At 43.5% G+C, this 20,943-nt stretch overlaps 1 protein-coding gene across 7 annotated transcripts in view; it reads left to right on the top strand.

Moving 5' to 3' along the window:
* The window catches only part of EVC2 (EvC ciliary complex subunit 2), a gene marked incomplete at its 5' end in the record, with an annotated part of 185,799 nt that overhangs the window by 88,945 nt on the left and 75,911 nt on the right, over positions 1 to 20,943 (top strand). For 5 of the 7 annotated variants that reach the window (XM_084626746.1, XM_084626744.1, XM_084626742.1 and 2 more), the window contains 3 exons: positions 1,534 to 1,693; positions 3,018 to 3,478; positions 20,361 to 20,565. In XM_084626746.1, the coding sequence (XP_084482872.1) occupies positions 1,534 to 1,693; positions 3,018 to 3,478; positions 20,361 to 20,565 (826 nt within the window). The remainder of the gene's footprint in view (positions 1 to 1,533; positions 1,694 to 3,017; positions 3,479 to 20,360; positions 20,566 to 20,943) is intronic. The other 2 variants (XM_084626743.1, XM_084626741.1) reach the window with 1 other exon arrangement.

Genomic DNA, 20,943 nt, shown 5'->3' with positions numbered 1-20,943 from the left:
GAAATCAATGGGAATTGGTCTCAATCCTTTCCTGAGAAAGGTCTGAATAAAGGACTACAAGATTTCGCCCACAGTCGAACTGTTGAAGTGTGTTGGAGACTTTGCCGGGACAGTGGCATGTGAACCCTATATGTTATTAGGTCCTGATTTTCAGAGGGGCTGTGCGCACACAATTCCATTTGAAACCAATGTGAGCTGCACAGTGCTCAGCCCTTCTGAAAATTGGGTACTTAGAGAATAATTGAGGAAGGGTTTGAACAAAAATCCAGTGTTAGGGATAGTACTTTCAGCCCAGGTTCCATTTTGACCCTTTTAACCTCCTTTTAGGGAATACTCAGTATTTAATATTAGAAATATTTCTTGTGAGTCATGGTAATAACAGCGAAAATCCAAAAGCCTAACCTGGTTGATTTAAGATCCTCCTTTATATCCCTATTGTTCAAAGGTATTTTGGGAACTCTTGAGTGACAAGAATAGCAGCAGTCTTTATAATGCAATTAGAGTTGTTAATAGGGAGAGACTTACCTGACTATACTTTATTGTGTCTAGCCCATGCACTCATGTGAATTAGAGAAGTCAGTGGAGTTAGACTGGTGTCATAATCTTGCAAATCTATCCTGAATCCAAAAGATGTCCTGTATGTGTAAGACTGGGAAAGTTTGGTCTGTGGAGTTGCTATATTTCTCTTTTCATCCAAAATCCTGGTAATTCTTTTGATTTATTATGAATATTGTAGAAGTGAGTGAAAGTCTTTACACAGGTTTTGCTAACTATCATTTGTAGTGTGTATAAAATTATTGTGCATGTGTGATATATATATATATAACATTTAAGGAGACTTTTTACATTTTCAGACTATAATGTATAAATATAAAACATGTCTAATTTGAAAATTCTGTACAATACCCTTCTTTTTCCTTGCATTAATCCCATCCTACACTACAAGTCCTCTCCTTCCAAAGTGCTCTTTTCAGTGCCATATCCTCTATCACACCACATGCTAACATGTTTTCCTTTATGACGTACCACCACTTCTTCTTGGGTTGGCATCTCTGTCTTTCAGTCTTGAGCCATTGGACTCTTCCTCACTAGTTGTCAGGACTGTGCTTTACATGAGGACTGTGCTTTACGTGACCAAACCACGTGAGCCTGCACTCCCTAATTTTTTCGTTTATGCACATTACTTTGAGCATCTTCTGTCTAACACTAACTCTATATATGTATGCATCTCCTTGGTTTTTTTCCCCCGCCTCCCTTCCCAGTCTCCCCTCACACTCCCATTTGTTTATTCACCTCTTGCGTATTATCTATATGCTAGACTGTGAGCTTTCGGAGGCATGGACTGTCTTTGTATTATTTGCTTGCATAGTGTCCAATACAGTGGGATCCTGAGCCTTGTTAGGGGCTGTTAAGCATTACAGCAACAGAAATAAATAATAACTATGTGCCTTTGTACAAACACACACACTCAGTCTCTCTCTCTCTCTACTGTTAAGTATTCAAGGTAACAGGTATTAAACACTCTTATTACAGAGCTGGTCATTTGTCTGAAAATCATTTGGGACCACTTCTAGATCAAGCTCAGGCAGAAGTTCATTCTGTTAAACAGAAGTTGGATCATAATTTAAAACAGGAAAAGCAAAGGCTTCACCAGAAACTCGTTACTAAGAGAAGACGAGAAATGTTGCAAAAGGTAATTATGTACAGTGTAACGGTTTACCCTGGGATTATGCTGAAAAAAGCCCTGATTGAATTGAAAGATAAGGTCTAATTCTTTTATGACGATGAAGATAACAAACATCCATGCTAGGATAGTAGAGGAAAATCAGTCTTCAGAATTTTTAGTGGCATTACCACAATATACAGTAGAACCTCAGAGTTATGAATACCAGAGTTACGAACTGACTGGTTAACCACGCACCTTATTTGGAACTAGAAATACACAATCAGGCAGCAGCAGAGACAAAAAAACAAAAAGAGCAAATACTGTACAGTACTGCGTTAAACGTAAACTACTAAAAAAAAATAAAGGGAAAGTTTAAAAAAAAGATTTGGCAAGGAAACTGTTTCTGTGCTGGTTTAATTTAAATTAAGATGGTTAAAAGCAGTATTTTTCTTCTGCAGAGTAAAGTTTCAAAGCTGTATTAAGTCAATGTTCAGTTATAAAGTTTTGAAAGAACGATCATAGTGTTTTGTTCAGAGTTATGAACATTTCAGAATTACGAACAACCTCCATTCCCGAGGTATTTGTAGCTATGAGGTTCTACTGTATTGTCTTAACTGAGCAGTTATTCATAGCCTGACAACAGAAGACCAGATCATTCCCTACCATTGGGAAAACCTGCAGGTAAGTGATATACATGAAGAAAATGCTGAGTTTCCATTTGTGAAATCTGATATTTCATCAGGTCGGGATCATAGGGTTAGATTCTACCACAGTGGGACCAGGTGGCATGACCTTCCAAACCCACTGAGCTTCCAAACTCTTCGGAATAAAATGCCTTGGAGCTCTGGCAATCATGCAGAGGGCCAACACTTCCATTGTATTCTCTGTGCTTCCCACTGGTGTGGGCTTAAATGATAAATTGTGTTAAACCAAGGGTAGCTTTGGCTAGCTTTACAGTGAAAATATTGCATAGTGTAATATGAAATATCAATAAAACTTTTTTCTTTTCTTTCCTCTATTTCTTTGATCAGAGTTTGCATTTGGAATTTTACCAGTTCATTAGATTTCTGACCCTTTCAGACATTTGAAAATGTGTCAGGGCATGAGATAAATTGCACACTGCATTTTTGTTGGTGTTAGCATTCTGTCTAACTTCAACCTAAATTAATAGTGGCCTTTTGGGCACATATGAATGCAGTGCTGATAGTATGCAATGAAATTGTCATTTTGAGTATTACAAAAAACTGTTATGTATAATTTCACCTTGGTATGAAATATGTATATAGGGGATTGGAACTAAAAAGAGGTTTCTTCTATTTACCTTGTATCTTTTTTTTTTTAAATGAATCAGCAGAAAGAACAAAGAAAGGAGCAGATGTCGATAGGAGACACTTTCAAAACCACTAAAGAGGTTAGCCACTACTTGAACCACTGGCAAAAGCTCCTGACTGAACATGCTGTTGAATTTGAAGAGCTTATTGAAAAGCTTGATAATGATGCCGGTGAAGAAATAAAAGTGCTTAGATTTACTTTGACAGAGAAAGCTATTGAAGAACTTAAACGCATTCAGTATGGAGTAATCACTCAAGAACTTTTAAAACTGAGTGTGCCAAAGCCGTTCCTGCAACAAATTGTTGAGGAGCATAAAAAGGAAATTGCTATTCAAACTGAACAGCTTGAAAAAGAAGAACATGACAATAATATGGCCACTGGGGAATGGCTTGAGAATACCAGGCAAAAACTGAGCCAAGAGCTGGAACAGAGCATTGCAGAACAAAAAAAACTAAGGAGTTGGGAACAGTTAGTATTCATGTAAGTGTCTGTCCATTTTCTTTTCTTGGTTATGCCTCTAGTAAGTATGAGTTTAACAAACATGCGGGCTTAATTTTTAACTATCAATTCTTTGCTATAAACTTTGGACCTGAGTTTCACAGGTTCACAGTACCCACCACTTGTACTGCAGTCAATATGTGCTGTCTTTGCCCTGTGCTAGTGAAAATTAGACCCTTTGGTTTGTTTGGGGATTTTTAATGAAAATTCCAAGAAGCTGAAATTATTAAAGTTATAAGGGTGATTTAGAATTTTTAGGCTTTAATTCAGTGTATGCCATGCTTTATTTGCAAAACTCTCAGTATTCAGAGATTCACAGATCCCAAGACCAGAAATGAGGATTATGAACATCTGCTCTGATCGCCTGTATAACACAGGCCATAGAACTTCCCCAAAAATAATTCCTAGAGCATATCATTTAGAAGAACATCCAAACTTGATTTAAAAATTGTCATGATGGAGAATCCACCGTGACCCTTGGTAAATTGTTCCAGTGGTTAATTACACTCACCGTTAAACATTTATGCTTTATTTTCAGTCTGAATTTGGCTAGCTTCAAATTCCAGCTGCTGGATTGTGTTATACCTTTCTTTGCTAGACTAAAGAGCCTATTATTAAATATTTGTTTCCCAGGTAGATACTTATAGACTGTGATCAAATCACCCCTTAACTTTCTCTTTGTTAAGCTAAATACAGTGATCGTCTCCAAGAGCTCAAACTAAGGCATGTTTTCTAATCCTTGAATAATTCTTGTGGCTTTTCTCTGAAACCTCTCCAAATTATGAACATCCTTCTGGAATTGTGGGCAGCAGAACTGGACATAGTATTCCAGCAGTGGTCACACCAGTGCCACATATGGAAGTAAAATAACCTCTACTGGAGATTACTCTGTTTGTGCATCACAGGATCACATTAACATCACAGGGGGAGCACATGTTCATCTGATTATGCACCACGACCCACAAATCTTTTTCAGAGTCGCTGCTTCTCAGAAAAGAGTCCCCCATACTGCAAGTGTGGTCTACATTCTTTGTTCCTAGATGCATACATTTATATTTAGCCATATTAAAACACACTTTGTTCACTTGTGCCCAATTTACCAAATGGTCCAGATTGATCTGAATCAGTGACCTGTGCTCTTCCTTATTGACTTCTCCTCCAATTTTTGTGTCATCTTCAAACTTTGAGTGATGATTTTATGTTTTCTTCCAAGTCACAGATAAAAATGTGGAATAGCGTTGGGGCAAGAACTCATCCTTGTGGGACCCCACTGGAAACACACCCGCTTGATAATGATTCCCCGTTTACAGTTATATTTTGAGACCTTATCAGGTAGACAGTTTGTAATTCATTTAATGTATGCCATCATGTTAATTTGATATCATTCTAATTTTTTTAATCAAAAAGTTGTGCAATAACAAGTCTAACCCCTTACAGAAATCTAAGTATGTTACGTCAACACTATTACCTGTATCAACCAAACTTGTAATGTCATCAAAAAAAAGGTATCAGGTTAGTTTGACAGGATCTGTTTTTCATAAACCCATGTTGAGTTGCATTAATTTACATTACTCTCCTGTAGTTCTTTATTAATTGAGTCCTGTATCAGCCACTGCATTATCTTGCTCAAGATCTCTGATAGACCTGTAGTGACCTGGGTCATCCCATTTGCCCTTTTTAAAAATCGGCACAACATTATCTTTCTTCCAGTCTTCTGGAACATCCACAGTGCTCCAAGACTTACTAAAAATCAACATTAAAGGTCCAGCAAGCTCCTACCCCAGCTCTTTTAATACTCTTGGGCGCAAATTAATCTGGACCTGCTGATTTTAAAATGTCTAACTTTAGTAGCTTCTGTTTAACATCGTCCAGAGACACTAGTGGGATGGAAAGAGTGTTATCACAATATGATGAGACTATATCATCTGTTTTTCCCCAAATACAACATAGAAATATTTATTGGCAAGTAAGAGAAGTGCAGAGGAGGCGATTGCGGCCCTACCCGCCTCCATCCCGCAGGAGGACTTCAGGGCCCACCAAGAACTCTTAAAGAGGGTGGCAGCAAGCCTCCACCTCCAGGCAGAGGAGATGGAGGAGCCCTGGGTCTCCCTGTTTAACGTTTTGTCCCCATCGGTGCCAGGTAGGGTGGCCTTGCCTCTCCATGAAGGGGTGGCTAAGATTTCAAGTGCCCTGTGGCAAACACCGGCCTCATTGGCTCCCATCTCTAAAAAGGCAGAACGCAAGTACTTTGTACCCGCTAAGAGGCATGAATACTTGTCGGTCAACCACAGGAAACAGCAGGGTCAGCCAGCCCTGACTCCAAAGAACAAAAACTCTCGGAGACTGGACTCTTTCAAAAGGAAAGTATATTCATCTTTGAGCTTCCAGTTACGAGTGGCAAACCATCAGGCTCTCCTGAGCTGGTACAAATTCAATCTGTGGGGCTCCCTGCCCAAGTTTGAGGACTCCCTCCAGGAGCGCGATAGGAAGGAGTTCAAGGCACTAGTGGAGGAAGGGGCAGCGGCCGCTAGGGTGTCCCTGCAGGCAGCTTTGGATGCTGAGGACACAGCCACACGATCAATGGCCTCTGCAGTGTCCATGGCTCCTGCTCTCTGGGCTGTCCAGCGAGGCACAGTCTTCCATGCAGGATCTCCCGTTTGATGGGAAAGCTCTGTTTGCGGAGGAAACAGATACAAGGCTGCATGGCATGAAAGACTCCTGCATGACCCTCCAGACTCTGGGCCTCTGTGCCCCCTCTCCAGCAAAACCTAAGTTCAAGCCTGTCAAAGTCAGATTCAGGACTCACATAATTTGTCAGATCACTCTGTTTATTAGGAAAGCGCTTTGCCAATGCACCCAGATATGTGAGCCCCTCTCTGAGGCTCAAGCTAACTTATTTATACAGCTAAGCCAAAGCCAATTTAACATAAGAGACAAAAGGAAGCAGAAACTGACAAATATACATACATATCTTATTTGCATACTAACATTTACCAATCTCCTAGCTCAGTAGGAGCTCTAACTTAATTAGTTTGAGCACCCATTGTCTCACACTCCTTAATGTTTCTCTTCCTGACAACTATATTTCAAGAAATCTTTCAAGCAGCATTTCTCTAATGAATTATAATTTCAATATAATTCATTCTACTTTCACAAGCTGCAGCAGACTCCCACCCAGGCCACCCTGCCGAAGTACGAGGCTGCCCATAAGAAGCAGCGGGACTATAAGAGGCAGTCTCAGCCTGCCCCCCAGCCTGGGTCATCCAAGGGCAAGCAGGTGGGGAAAAGGCATTTGTGACGGGACGCTCGGGGGCACCCCACCAGTCCTCATCAGGGAGCCACCCCCAATAAAGCTTCCCTTCTCCAACCAGTTGTGTGCTTTCCTCCCGGAATGGTCGTGGCTAACCTCGGACCGATGAGTCCTCAACACCATCTCCCGGGGTTACACCCTCCAGTTTACTTCATCCCCAACCAATACCCCTCACCCCCATCCCCCTTGGGGGACCCCTCGCACGAAGCTCTGCTCGAGCAGGATGTGGGGCAGCTCCTACGTCTAGGAGCGATAGAGGCAGTGCCTGAGGAGTTCATGGGCAAGGGGTATTAATCCCGCTATTTCCTTATCCCAAAGGCCAAAGGGGGGCTCAGGCCCATCCTGGACCTCCAAGGTCTGAACGAGTACATGGTGAAGCTCAAGTTCCGCATGGTCTCCCTGGCCTCCATCATCCCCTCCCTGCATTCCTGGGACTGGTACACTGCCCTTGATCTACAGGATGCGTCCTTCCACATCCACATATTCGAGGGGTACAGGTGCTTCTTCCATTTCGTAGTGGGACAGAATCATTGCCAATTCATGGTCCTCCCATTTGGTCTGTCCACTGCCCCCAGGGTGTTTACAAAATGTATGTCAGTGTTAGCGGCCTACCTCAGATGGCGGTGGGTCCAGATATTTCCCTATCTGGACGATTGGCTTGTCAAGGGCACCTCCCGGTCACAGGAGAGGGATCACATGGCTCTTCTCCTGTCCACGTGCACCACAGTGGGCCTGTTGGTAAACAACACCAAGTCCACGTTAGTCCCAGTCCAATGCATAGAGTTTATCTGAGCGCTCCTGGACATAGTGTTGGCCAGGGCCTCTCTCCCGCCAGACAGATTCGAGACCCTCATCGACTCTGTCACAAGGTTCCCGGTGACAACAGCCAGGGTTTGCCTACAACCCTTGGGTCACATGTCAGCGTGCACGTATGTGGTCCATTACGCCAGACTCAGGATGAGGCCCCTCCAGCTCTGGTTGGCCTTGAAGTTCTCCCAGGCCACAGACAGGATGGATACGGTCCTCACCATGCCGGACTCTGTGATCACCTCCCTACGGTGGTGGCCCACCCCAAACAACATTCTCCAAGGGGTCCTGTCAAGGGACAGGGCCCCGTCGTTGGAGCTGGTGTCCAATGCGTTAGACCTGGGTTGGCAGGCCCATGTGGGGAACTTTCAGACTCAAGGCCTGTGATCAGCTCAAGACCTGACCTTACAAATAAACGTCAAGGAGCTCACACCTGGAGGGCAAGGTAGTCAGGGTCCTCACAGACAACATGGCCTCAATGTTCTATACCAACAGGCAAGGTGGGGCTCGATCCTCTGCCGTGAAGCCCTCAGGCTGTGGGACTTCTGTATAGCCCACAATATCCACATGAAGGCCTTCCATCTACCGGGTGCCCAGAACGAGAGGGTGGATCGCTTGACCAGGGACTTTTCCTCACAACATGAGTGGTCCCTCCACCCAGAAGTGGCCCACCAGCTCTTCCGAAGGTGGGGAACTCCCCAGGTGGACCTGTTCGTGACTCGTCAGAACCAGCGATGTCCCGGGTTCTGCTCCAGGGGAGACCCTGGGGAGGGGCGCTATCTCCAATGCCTTTCTCCTGTCCTGGTCAGGCCAGCTTCTCTATGCCTTTCCCCCATTCCCTCTAATCAGCAGGGTCCTGGAGAAGATAAAGACGGACAAGGCCCGGGTGCTCCTGATTGCCCCGGCGTGGCCCAGGCAGCATTGGTACGGGATCCTAATGGGGCTGGAGGTAGCTCCGCCATGGCCATTGCCGCTTCGCCCGGACCTGCTCTCTCAGGACCAGGGCCACCTCCTCCACCCCAACCTGGCAGCTCTTCACCTCACGGCTTAGCTGCTCAGTGGTTAGGTGGAGAGGAAAAGACATGCTCAGAGCAGGTTCAGTGTGTCCTCCTCAAAAGTAGACGGCCCTCCACTCGCCATGCTTATTTGTTGAAGTGGTCCCAGTTTTTTGTCGAAGTGGTCCCAGCTTATCCTTGATTACCTCCTCCACCTGAGGGCCCAGGGCCTGGCACCCTCGTCAGTCAAGGTGCACCTGGCAGCCATATCGGTCTTCCATCTGGCAGTGCAAGGGCACACGGTATTTTCCCATGCTATGACTGGCCGGTTCCTTAAGGGTTTGGACCGTCTTTTTCCATATTTTAGACCCCCCCGGTCCCACAGTGGGACCTAAACCTGGTGTTGGCTCGTCTCACAGGGCCCCCATTTGAATCACGGGCCACGTGCTCCTGGTCTCACCTCTCATGGAAGGGTGGCCTTCCTGGTTGCAATCACATCAGCCAGCCGAGTCTCGGAGCTCAGGGCCCTGACCTCCGAGCTGCTGTACATGGTCTTTCATAAAGACAAGGTCCAGCTCCGCCCACACCCCACGTTCCTCCCAAAGGTGGTCTTCGCCTACCACATGGGTCAGGACATTTTTTTACCGGTCCTCTGGCTGAAGCCTCACGCGTGCAGTGAGGAGCGCCGTCTCCACACGCTTGATGTGCGGCGGGCTCTGGCTTTCCACCTCGAGCGGACCAAGCCGTTTGGAAAGTTCTCGCAACTGTTCGTCGCCTTGGCTGAGCGCGAGGGGCCAGCCGATTTCCACTCAGCAGCTTCCCAATCAGATCACTTCATGCATCCATTCCTGTTATGAGCTGGTGGGTGTCCCTCCGGCTACCCATTGTGAGGGCACACTCGACTAGAACGCAAGCCTCGTCGGCTGCCTTCATGTCCCACGTCCCCATCCAGGACATTTGTAGGGCCTCCAAGTGGTCTTCGGTTCAAACGTTCACCTCGCACTATCCCCCAAATCGTCCCCCAAACCAGGGATGATGCCAGGTTTGGCAGGGCTGTCCTCCATCCTGGGAACTTGTGAACTCCTACCCACCTCCAACAGATATAGCTTGGAATCACCTATTGTGGAAAACACATGAGCAATCTCTCTCTCGAAGAAAAGACAGTTACCTTTTCCGTAACTGGTGTTCTTCGAGATGTGTTGCTCATGTCTATTCCACATCCCACCCTCCTTCCCCTTCGTCGGAGTTGTCTGGCAAGAAGGAACCGAGGATGGGGGGAGCGGGGAAAAACTTCTGGCACTGGTGCACGTGGCACGCACACCTGTTGTGGAATAGATATGAGCAACACATCTTGAAGAACACCAGTTACGGAAAAGGTAACTGTCTTTTTTATTAATAAACCCACCTTGAGAAAGGGGACATGGAACTGAACTTGAGGGTTTGGGCTTTATTTGGACTGCCCTGGCTAATAAATCTGCCCACTGTCGTACGGACATGTATTCATTAAAAAGAATGGACTGTAAAGCATTACTGTCAACTTAAACAACTTCAGGTGAGGGAGGAAGAATTTTCCTTTTCTCTAAAGAAAATCAGATACACATGAGACCTACTGGGCCAAATATGATGACCTGACATTGTCCCAATAAGTTTGCCAACTGCACATTATAGAGCTATAGAAAACAGATCTATAGGAGTCTGCCTGTTACTTACAGTGTTTGAAAATCCATTCATTTCTAACTTTTCAATGACTTTTGGTTTTTCAAAATTCAAAATAATTTTCCATAAACCATTTCAATGTATCTTTCAGATACTGTCTTCTTATCTCTAAATATACTGTAGAGAACAATCCTGCACCAGTAGTGAAATGGATTAAGTGACCTAGGTCTTTTCCATTTCTAACTTTTATGATTCTATGACGATGTATTCCAGTTGGCAGTGCTGCTGTTACACTTGTCAAATACCATCTTTATTCACACAGCAACAGTAAAAATCAGATCCTTAAAAGCTACTTATTTTTCCAGTACATTTTTCTACACAACAATAATACAACATTCCATCAAAAGCTCTTTAAAAAATGTCTGTCTTTACATTTTCTGACACTGTTAGTTTTGATATTTTGATCACCAGACACCAGCTCTAGTCTCTCACCAAGAATTATTTTGACCGATAGCTTTTTATTTTTGTTAATCATTCAAAATACTATGAAGTCGTTCTGTGCCAAAAATATTAACACTTTAAAATCCTTTCCTAACATAAAGAAAAGGAGTACTTGTGGCACCTTAGAGACTAACCAATTTATTAGAGCATAAGCTTTCGTGAGCTACAGCTCACTTCATCAGATGCATATCGTGGAAACTGCAGCAGACTTTATATATACACAGAGAATATGAAACAATACCTCCTCCCACCCCACTGTCCTTCTGGTAATAGCTTATCTAAAGTGATTATCAGGTGGGCCATTTCCAGCACAAATCCAGGTTTTCTCACCCTCCACCCCCCCCACACAAATTCACTCTCCTGCTGGTGATAGCCCATCCAAAGTGACAACTCTTTACACAATGTGCATGACAATCAAGTTGGGCTATTTCCTGCACAAATCCAGGTTTTCTCATATCCCCCCCACCCCCATACACACACAAACTCACTCTCCTGCTGGTAATAGCTCATCCAAACTGACCACTCTATTTAAGCCTAAATTAATAGTATCCAATTTGCAAATGAATTCCAATTCAGCAGTTTCTCGCTGGAGTCTGGATTTGAAGTTTTTTTGTTTTAAGATAGCGACCTTCATGTCTGTGATTGCGTGACCAGAGAGATTGAAGTGAACATAAAATTATGTTAAAAGAGTATTACAGTTACAAAGTCAAGCACTCGAAAGTTAGGAAATACTGAAATTAAGGATGCTTGTGCAATAGTTTGTGATCATGTAATTAAAGACTGTAAATAATGCATATATAAAAGGGGGTTGAATTATCTCCCTGCTCTGAATTCTGGCACTCAAGGCCACAGCATCAGCTGGCTGCTGAGAGAAGCAATTGTATGAACAGCTCTGGTCCAGCCCCTGCAGCCCCAGGACGAAGCATAGAATCATAGAATATCAGGGTTGGAAGGGACCTCAGGAGGTCATCTTGTCCAACCCCCTGCTCAAAGCAGGACCAATCCCCAATTAAATCATGATCAGTTGCTCGGTGGGGTTGATACATATAGTCTAGTCAGTACTCAGGAGCTATGAGGGGATGGAGCATGCTCGGTGTAGATGGAATCTTCAGACAATTTAGCTGCCAAACTCTAATAAGGGCATGTCTACACTTGCAGAGGTAGCGCACTGGGAGTTAAACCAGCCTTCGGAGACCGCAGCAAGGAAAACGCTGCCGTGTGTTTACACTGTCAGCTGCAAGCACACTGGCGTGGCCACATTAGCAGCTCTTGCAATGCCACAAAGACCAGTGCATTGTGGTAGCTATCCCAGTATGCAACTGGCTGCAACGTGCTTTTCAAATGGGGGTGGAGGGGGGTAGAGTGTGACAGGGAGTGTGTTGTGTTTATGTGGGGGGAGAGAGTAGGTTTTTGGGGGGCTGAGAGCATGTCAGCATGCTGTCTTGTAAGTTCAGACAGCAGCAGACCTCCCCGCCACCCCCCCACACCCACTCACAACAGCAGCATTCCACACTAATGGCTTGCTTTGTCCCGGAGCAGGTAAGCATGCCAGTTGTCAGAAACGGAGCTATGAAAGGGCATATCTGCATTCCTGTAGTCGATTTCAAAACAATGAGAAGAGTGGCCACTTTATTTCAGGGGATTATGGGACGTTTCCAGAGGCCAATCACAGCGCAGTAATGCACCACCTCGTTCACACTGATGCCCAGGCGTTTCAGGTGGGGCGCAGCAAGCTTTATGCTTCTCATGGAGGTGGATTACCAGGAGCGCTCCAGCTGCGGAGTCCAGGCACTCTATGTGCCTTGCCAGTGTGGACCCATCAGGAGTTAGGGCACCCAGGGCTGCTTTAATGCACTCTAACTTGCAAGTGTAGCCAAGCCCTAAGTCTCCACTGAACACGTGCAAACAGATTTTTAGAGGTTCATAATTCAGCCAAAATTGGGCACATTTTCACAGGGACAGCAAAAAGCACATTCTTGACACAAGGACACTTCTCTGCCAAATTTCAAGTCCATGCTCCAAAGCAGTGGCTCTCAACCTTTCCAGACTACTGTACTCCCTTCAGGAGTCTGATCTGTCCCAATTTTTACCTCACTTCAAAACTATCTGCTTACAAAATCAGACATAAGAACACAGAAATCGCACAGTACATTATTACTGAAAAGTTCCTTACTTCCTCATTTTTACCATATAATTATAAAATAAATCAATTGGAATATAAATATTTACTTACATTTCAGAGTATTATATACATCATAAATAAGTCACTGTCTGTATGAAATTTTAGTTTGTACTTTAGTTTTTATGTAGCCTGTTGTAAAACTAGGCAAATATCTACATGAGTTGATGTAGCCCCTGGAAGACCTCTGTGTCCACCCAGAGGTACGTGTACCTCTGGTTGAAGAACCACAGCTCCAAAGCATGGGGGGAGAGGTAAGCACGTAAGCTTCTCAATAAAATGGTTATGCAATTTTTTTTTTAACATAGACAATAAATATTTTTCTCTAGCATCATTCTTGGAAAGGAGGAAGCCACTTTTGCTGAAGTTTTCCAAACAAATTCAGCCTTGGGCAGAATTCCAGCATGAAAAATTTCAGCCCCAAAATAGATACAGTTTGGCAAAGTTATACAACCCTGTTTTCAGATGCTTCTAATAGGATGCATCAAGCAACCTCAGCTATAGGTATCACTATGTGAGCCACCTAAAATATCTTTGATTTCTCTTGAAAATACAGCAGAAAATAGGTAATTCCCACAAAGTATATTTCACGCTTCAAAGCTACTCGACAGATTATCACTACTTAAAGGTCATGCTAACTTGGCCAAGGCTATGAATGCTACATTAGGTTCTATTATAACCTGCAATCAAAAAAAAATCCCCAGTAAGGAAATTAAATTTAAAATATCCATATATTTAACCCATTATTAGTTCTTTATCTGCTCAAAAGCTATGAGCTTGTCACATATACATTTCTTTTCTAGCCATCTCTCATCCTATTTCTATCATCAGAGGGGTACAGTGCAGCCAAGACCAGCCCCTTTACCTTGCCCCCACACTCCTGGTATATTTGCAGGAGTGGTGAATTGGTTGTCATACAAATACATACAAATGTACAGCTGCAGGGCTGTAAACTCTCCACATCTCCTACTGCTCTCTCCTCTCTTCATTACCGCTTTCAGTATTCTTCTGAGGTGACACAAAACAAGCCCTACACTCACTGGCTAGTAAAAATCTGACAAGAGTACACCCCAATGAGGTATGGCTGCAGGTATATTATTCTCACAGTAACTTTCACTGGCCTCTTGTGCATTACCACAAGATCTTTCACTGTGTGAATGCTTTCAAGATTCTTTGTAATACACACATGCAAGAGGGTTGCATTAAGGTCACTCCATGAAATTTATCTCTAAAGTGCACAGATTTCGTGTGACTAAATCTCAGGGTAACACTGTAGTATTTCCCCTTTGCTAAGCAGATCTTGGGGCCTTCCAGGTCAGTTTCCCACTTGAAGCAGAAATTGGTGAGCCAAACTCAGGGTTTTTTTCTTAGTGTAATTTGAATATTTACGAACTATACACAAGTCCTGTTTCCTCCAATGGAAGTGGCCACAAACTACATGTTTGCAAAAAGAAAAGGAGTACTTGTGGCACCTTAGAGACTAACCAATTTATTAGAGCATAAGCTTTCGTGAGCTACAGCTCACTTCATCAGATGCATATCGTGGAAACTGCAGCAGACTTTATATATACAGAGAGAATATGAACCAATACCTCCTCCCACCCCACTGTCCTGCTGGTAATAGCTTATCTAAAGTGATCATCAGGTGGGCCATTTCCAGCACAAATCCAGGTTTTCTCACCCTCCACCCCCCCACACAAATTCACTCTCCGGCTGGTGATAGCCCATCCAAAGTGACAACTCTTTACAGAATGTGCATGACAATCAAGTTGGGCTATTTCCTGCACAAATCCAGGTTTTCTCACATCCCCCCCACCCCATACACACACAAACTCACTCTCCTGCTGGTAATAGCTCATCCAAACTGACCACTCTTCAAGTTTAAATCCAAGTTAAACCAGAACATCTGGGCGGGGGGGGGTAGGAAAAAACAAGAGGAAACAGGCTACCTTGCATAATGACTTAGCCACTCCCAGTCTCTATTTAAGCCTAAATTAATAGTATCCAATTTGCAAATGAATTCCAATTCAGCAGTTTCTCGCTGGAGTCTGGATTTGAAGTTTTTTTGTTTTAAAATAGCGACCTTCATGTCTGTGATTGCGTGACCAGAGAGATTGAAGTGTTCTCCGACTGGTTTATGAATGTTATAATTCTTGACATCTGATTTGTGTCCATTTATTCTTTTACGTAGAGACTGTCCAGTTTGACCAATGTACATGGCAGAGGGGCATTGCTGGCACATGATGGCATATATCACATTGGTGGATGTGCAGGTGAACGAGCCTCTGATAGTGTGGCTGATGTTATTAGGCCCTGTGATGGTGTCCCCTGAATAGATATGTGGGCACAATTGGCAACGGGCTTTGTTGCAAGGATAACTTCCTGGGTTAGTGGTTCTGTTGTGTGGTATGTGGTTGTTGGTGAGTATTTGCTTCAGGTTGCGGGGCTGTCTGTAGGCAAGGACTGGCCTGTCTCCCAAGATTTGTGAGAGTGTTGGGTCATCCTTTAGGATAGGTTGTAGATCCTTAATAATGCGTTGGAGGGGTTTTAGTTGGGGGCTGAAGGTGACGGCTAGTGGCGTTCTGTTATTTTCTTTGTTAGGCCTGTCCTGTAGTAGGTAACTTCTGGGAACTCTTCTGGCTCTATCAATCTGTTTCTTTACTTCTGCAGGTGGGTATTGTAGTTGTAAGAAAGCTTGACAGAGATCTTGTAGGTGTTTGTCTCTGTCTGAGGGGTTGGAGCAAATGCGGTTGTATCGCAGAGCTTGGCTGTAGACGATGGATCGTGTGGTGTGGTCAGGGTGAAAGCTGGAGGCATGCAGGTAGGAATAGCGGTCAGTAGGTTTCCGGTATAGGGTGGTGTTTATGTGACCATTGTTTATTAGCACTGTAGTGTCCAGGAAGTGGATCTCTTGTGTGGACTGGACCAGGCTGAGGTTGGTGGTGGGATGGAAATCGTTGAAACCATGGTGGAATTCCTCAAGGGCTTCTTTTCCATGGGTCCAGATGATGAAGATGTCATCAATATAGCGCAAGTAGAGTAGGGGCTTTAGGGGACGAGAGCTGAGGAAGCGTTGTTCTAAATCAGCCATAAAAATGTTGGCATACTGTGGGGCCATGCGGGTACCCATAGCAGTGCCGCTGATCTGAAGGTATACATTGTCCCCAAATGTGAAGTAGTTATGGGTAAGGACAAAGTCACAAAGTTCAGCCACCAGGTTAGCCGTGACATTATCGGGGATACTGTTCTTGATGGCTTGTAGTCCATCTTTGTGTGGAATGTTGGTGTAGAGGGCTTCTACATCCATAGTGGCCAGGATGGTGTTATCAGGAAGATCACCGATGGATTGAAGTTTCCTCAGGAAGTCAGTGGTGTCTCGAAGGTAGCTGGGAGTGCTTGTAGCGTAGGGCCTGAGGAGGGAGTCTACATAGCCAGACAATCCTGCTGTCAGGGTGCCAATGCCTGAGATGATGGGGCGCCCCGGATTTCCAGGTTTATGGATCTTGGGTAGTAGATAGAATATCCCAGGTCGGGGTTCCAGGGGTGTGTCTGTGCGGATTTGATCTTGTGCTTTTTCAGGAAGTTTCTTGAGCAAATGCTGTAGTTGCTTTTGGTAACTCTCAGTGGGATCAGAGGGTAATGGCTTGTAGAAACTCGTGTTGGAGAGCTGCCGAGCAGCCTCTTGTTCATATTCTGACCTATTCATGATGACAACAGCACCTCCTTTGTCAGCCTTTTTGATTATGATGTCAGAGTTGTTTCTGAGGCTGTGGATGGCATTGCGTTCCGCATGGCTGAGGTTATGGGGCAAGTGATGCTGCTTTTCCACAATTTCAGCCCGTGCACGTCGGCGGAAGCACTCTATGTAGAAGTCCAGTCTGCTGTTTCGACCTTCAGGAGGAGTCCACCTAGAATCCCTCTTTCTGTAGTGTTGGTAGGGAGACCTCTGTGGATTAGTATGCTGTTCAGAGGTATTTTGGAAATATTCCTTGAGTCGGAGACGTCGAAAATAGGATTCTAGGTCACCACAGAACTGTATCATGTTCGTGGGGGTGGAGGGGCAGAAGGAGAGGCCCCGAGATAGAACAGCTGCTTCTGCTGGGCTGAGAGTATAGTTGGATAGGTTAACAATATTGCTAGGTGGGTTGAGGGAACCATTGCTGTGGCCCCTTGTAGCATGTAGTAGTTTAGAAAGTTTAGTGTCCTTTTTCTTTTGTAGAGAAGCAAAGTGTGCGTTGTCACTTTGGATGGGCTATCACCAGCAGGAGAGTGAATTTGTGTGGGGGGGTGGAGGGTGAGAAAACCTGGATTTGTGCTGGAAATGGCCCACCTGATAATCACTTTAGATAAGCTATTACCAGCAGGACAGTGGGGTGGGAGGAGGTATTGTTTCATATTCTCTGTGTATATATAAAGTCTGCTGCAGTTTCCACGATATGCATCTGATGAAGTGAGCTGTAGCTCACGAAAGCTTATGCTCTAATAAATTGGTTAGTCTCTAAGGTGCCACAAGTACTCCTTTTCTTTTTGCGAATACAGACTAACACGGCTGTTACTCTGAAACCTGTTTCCTAACATAGGCATGGCATAAGAGATCTGCCGTAGTTTCTAATCCACTGTTTTTTCTGGCAGTGCTACCTTTCTATGTATAAATCTAAGGCAATATTGTGGAGCAGTAAGTGCTGCCTATTGGGAAATGATGCCTTCAGATAGGTGTCTTAGGTGGATGAAAACAGTGTAAATATGAATATTTTAATTTAGAGACTGACTACAATCATTTGATTCAGAGAAGAATTTCTAAAAGCGTCATAGGCATATTTTATGGAAATAATGACAACCTGTTGGCACTGTGATTAAAGTAAAATCATCCTTCTAAAACACTGGAGACAATATATTGTAATTTTAAAATTGAAACTCTTTGTTAGTGCATCAGTGTGCTGTTTTTAAAAACTGCTTGAATTAGTTATTGTTTAATCTTTAAACAAATAGGCTATTTCCTCCTTTTTAGGACTACTGGGGCAGGGGGAAGTTTATTGCTGCAAATTTTATATATATTTATAATTTTTATTAATTTTTTCATATATAACAAATATATCAAAATACAAGATTCAGCATAATACACAAAGTAAATAAAGAGGGTCAAGCTAAAGGGAGGGCAGGTGAAGCAAGCAATCTATCTTCAGGGTCTGCGTTAATCATAGACCTGTAAAAAGTCAGCACAAATTGCTTTGAATTTTTCAGGCATTCCCCTTCTGTGGAATGCCAGTAATTCACTAGCTGAAAGATCAGCCATATCATTGAGCCAGGCATTGATGTTTGGTGGAGATCAACTTTTCCACTTTTGCAGGATTAATTTTTTAGCGACCAAAGCTGCATGTTGGAAACACGGTGCCTTGTTATCAGGTAACCTTCAGGTATCAGAAATATATCCAAGAATTAAATTTAAGAGGGAGAGCTCCAACTTAGCATCTAATATCAAATTGTTCCTTTCACCCACAGTTGCTGCAAAATTAAAGTTAAATGTGTTTTTTCTGAACTGTTCCTGACCCAATGGCATGAAAGGTATTAAAACTGGCCTTGTGGTAGAGCAGCACATTGCCACTGCAGAAATCAGAATTTGGGCCTTGAGGTCCCTTCTGGGCTGGTTGAAGCTTGGAGTGATCTGGTGGCAGTCCACATTACTTGCGCATGGGGAGCACCTCAGTTTGTTTTCTATCAACCAACCTCTTTTCGCTCACCCAAGACTTAGTAGTCTGTTGTTTTACTCTAAAGGGGAGAGGTACCTAATATACCCTAACCAATCCAAGGTGGTGTTGCTGGTAAGATAGAATGATGAAAAGGGTAAAAGTAGTGGGGAGTTTCAGGACTCAGATGATTCCCTTCTGTTCCCCTGGGGAGAATCAGATTCTGATCTCATCTCCACCAGTATAAATCTGGAGTAACTCCATGACCCTGGTTATAGTCACACCCAGAGTTACTAAGATCAGAATCTGGCCCTCTGTGCCTCACTGAACTGTTCATAACAAAAGATAAGCCATGAAATAGTTTAACATGTCAGTGTCTCCATGACCCTGGTTATTATTCCCACCCAATAGCTTTGCTGAAAAAGGTAGGTACATAAAAAGGTAGTATATAGTTTATCAGATTGACATTTGCTTATTTTCTGTATATATATACACACACTGAAAAATAAGCAATACCAATCTGCCCTTTTAAAAATTAATTCTCCCAGCTTCTGAGCTGGTTCTGTTTGTAGAAATTTAGGGAGACAAGAAAGAGAATGTGTTAAAATACAGAATACTGGGTTATGACATACCATTACGGTAAATATTATATATCACAGATTAATAGTCAGTGGTTACATGAACTCTAGAACAGATAGTAAACAGACTAAATTTGAGAGGAATCTGTCCATTTTTGTAACAGATCCATATACATCCAACAGAGAGCTGGCAAATTTTCCTTTTATAGGGATTTGACAAATAATTAGCATTCTCATTTATTACTTATCTCTATGGTATTTTGAAAATGTTACTAAGAATTCTAATAATTTCTAGTATTCCTTCTATTTAAAAAGCTGATATAGGGATGTTGGGGATTGGTCCTGCTTTGAACAGGGGTTTGGACTAGATGACCTCCAGAGGTCCCTTCCATCCCTGATATTCTATGATTCTATGAATGTTTACAAATGTGTATCTAAGAAACTCTGGTTTTCTATAGTGATCTAAACTGAGAATTTACCAGTAAACATTCATCATATCTGGTCCTTATATGGGCCTGTAAGGGTAAGGAGGGCACAAAGGGCTTTACTTCTTTATACATCCTGTTCAGGAGATAAGCCTTTACTGAAGTTCATGCACACCCCTGACAGTGCACTCTGGGTTGCAAGCCCTCAAAGTAGCAAATGATGATGCAGAGAAGAACTGGTTGCAAAATTTTCACCAATGTTACCCATTGAAAAATGGATTTTAGAACTATATTAGAATCTTCCTGGGAAATGTTTTGTATCATTTGATTTTTTTTTTCAAAACAAATCAAAAGGTCCTTCCCCTTCCCTCCCCATTTCCAGGTTTATTTACACGTTCCCCCCAATATCTCCCTATGGAAAAATGAGAGAGAGAGAGAGAATGCACACACACAAAAACCACCCTGAACATTTTTCATTTTGATTTATGTTGACAATATTTTAAAATTTTATGTAAAAAATTCATAACAATTAATTTCTTCCAAAATCTTTTTTTTTTTTTTACCAGCTCTAACACCCTGCTGTCTGGAGAATCTGGCCACCTGGGAAGGGGAACACACTTTGCAGGTTCCTAGGATCTCTGAAGATAGTTTGGTTTTGGTTTTTTTTCTTCCCTGTGCCAGTTTGCATATGCCACAGAACAGCATGTGTTTGTTTTTGTTTTTTAACAGGAGACTTTTAAGTTTGCCCCTTTCGTTATCTGAAGAGGAATTGCTTAGAATGAGGCAAGAGATCCATTGCTGCTATTCTCAGATGGACAATAACTTAGCTTTGCCCAAGATTCGGAGAAGAGCTTTGCTTCAGGCGTATCAGTCGGCGTGGAGGGAAGCGGAGCTGCTGAAAGTGGATCAGAACTTAGCAGTATCCGACAAACAGGTGGGATCAGTATGGGAACGTTTTACATTTCCCAAATGTATGCTTTTACTCTCTGCCTCTTTTTCAGGAGTGGGTTTCCCCACATGTGCCATTTTTCATCTGTTTTGGAAGCAGAATGTAATTAGGGTCAGTTCCCAACTGTATGGCCTGATTTATTTGTCAGTTACTGTAGGTAAAAGCTGGATCCTGGCCTCTCCCTGAGTCCAACATGTTAGCACGGTGCCTCTTGTGATGACTGGTGTGCGTGTTGCCTTCCTGGTCCCTGTTCTGTTTTGTTTCCTGGTTCCTGCTACCTGGATTCAGTGCTCTTGTTCCTGTTTGTGTGCACACACAGAGCCTTAGCATTGTGTGTGTGCAGCTACTCATGGCCTGCTGCTG

The sequence above is a fragment of the Lepidochelys olivacea genome (assembly GCF_965140295.1).
Source record: "Lepidochelys olivacea isolate rLepOli2 genome assembly, chromosome: 4".
Classification (NCBI taxonomy): Eukaryota; Metazoa; Chordata; order Testudines; family Cheloniidae; genus Lepidochelys; species Lepidochelys olivacea.
The sequence above is the reverse complement of the archived record's forward strand: the minus strand, read 5'-3'. Positions and strand labels throughout refer to the sequence as shown.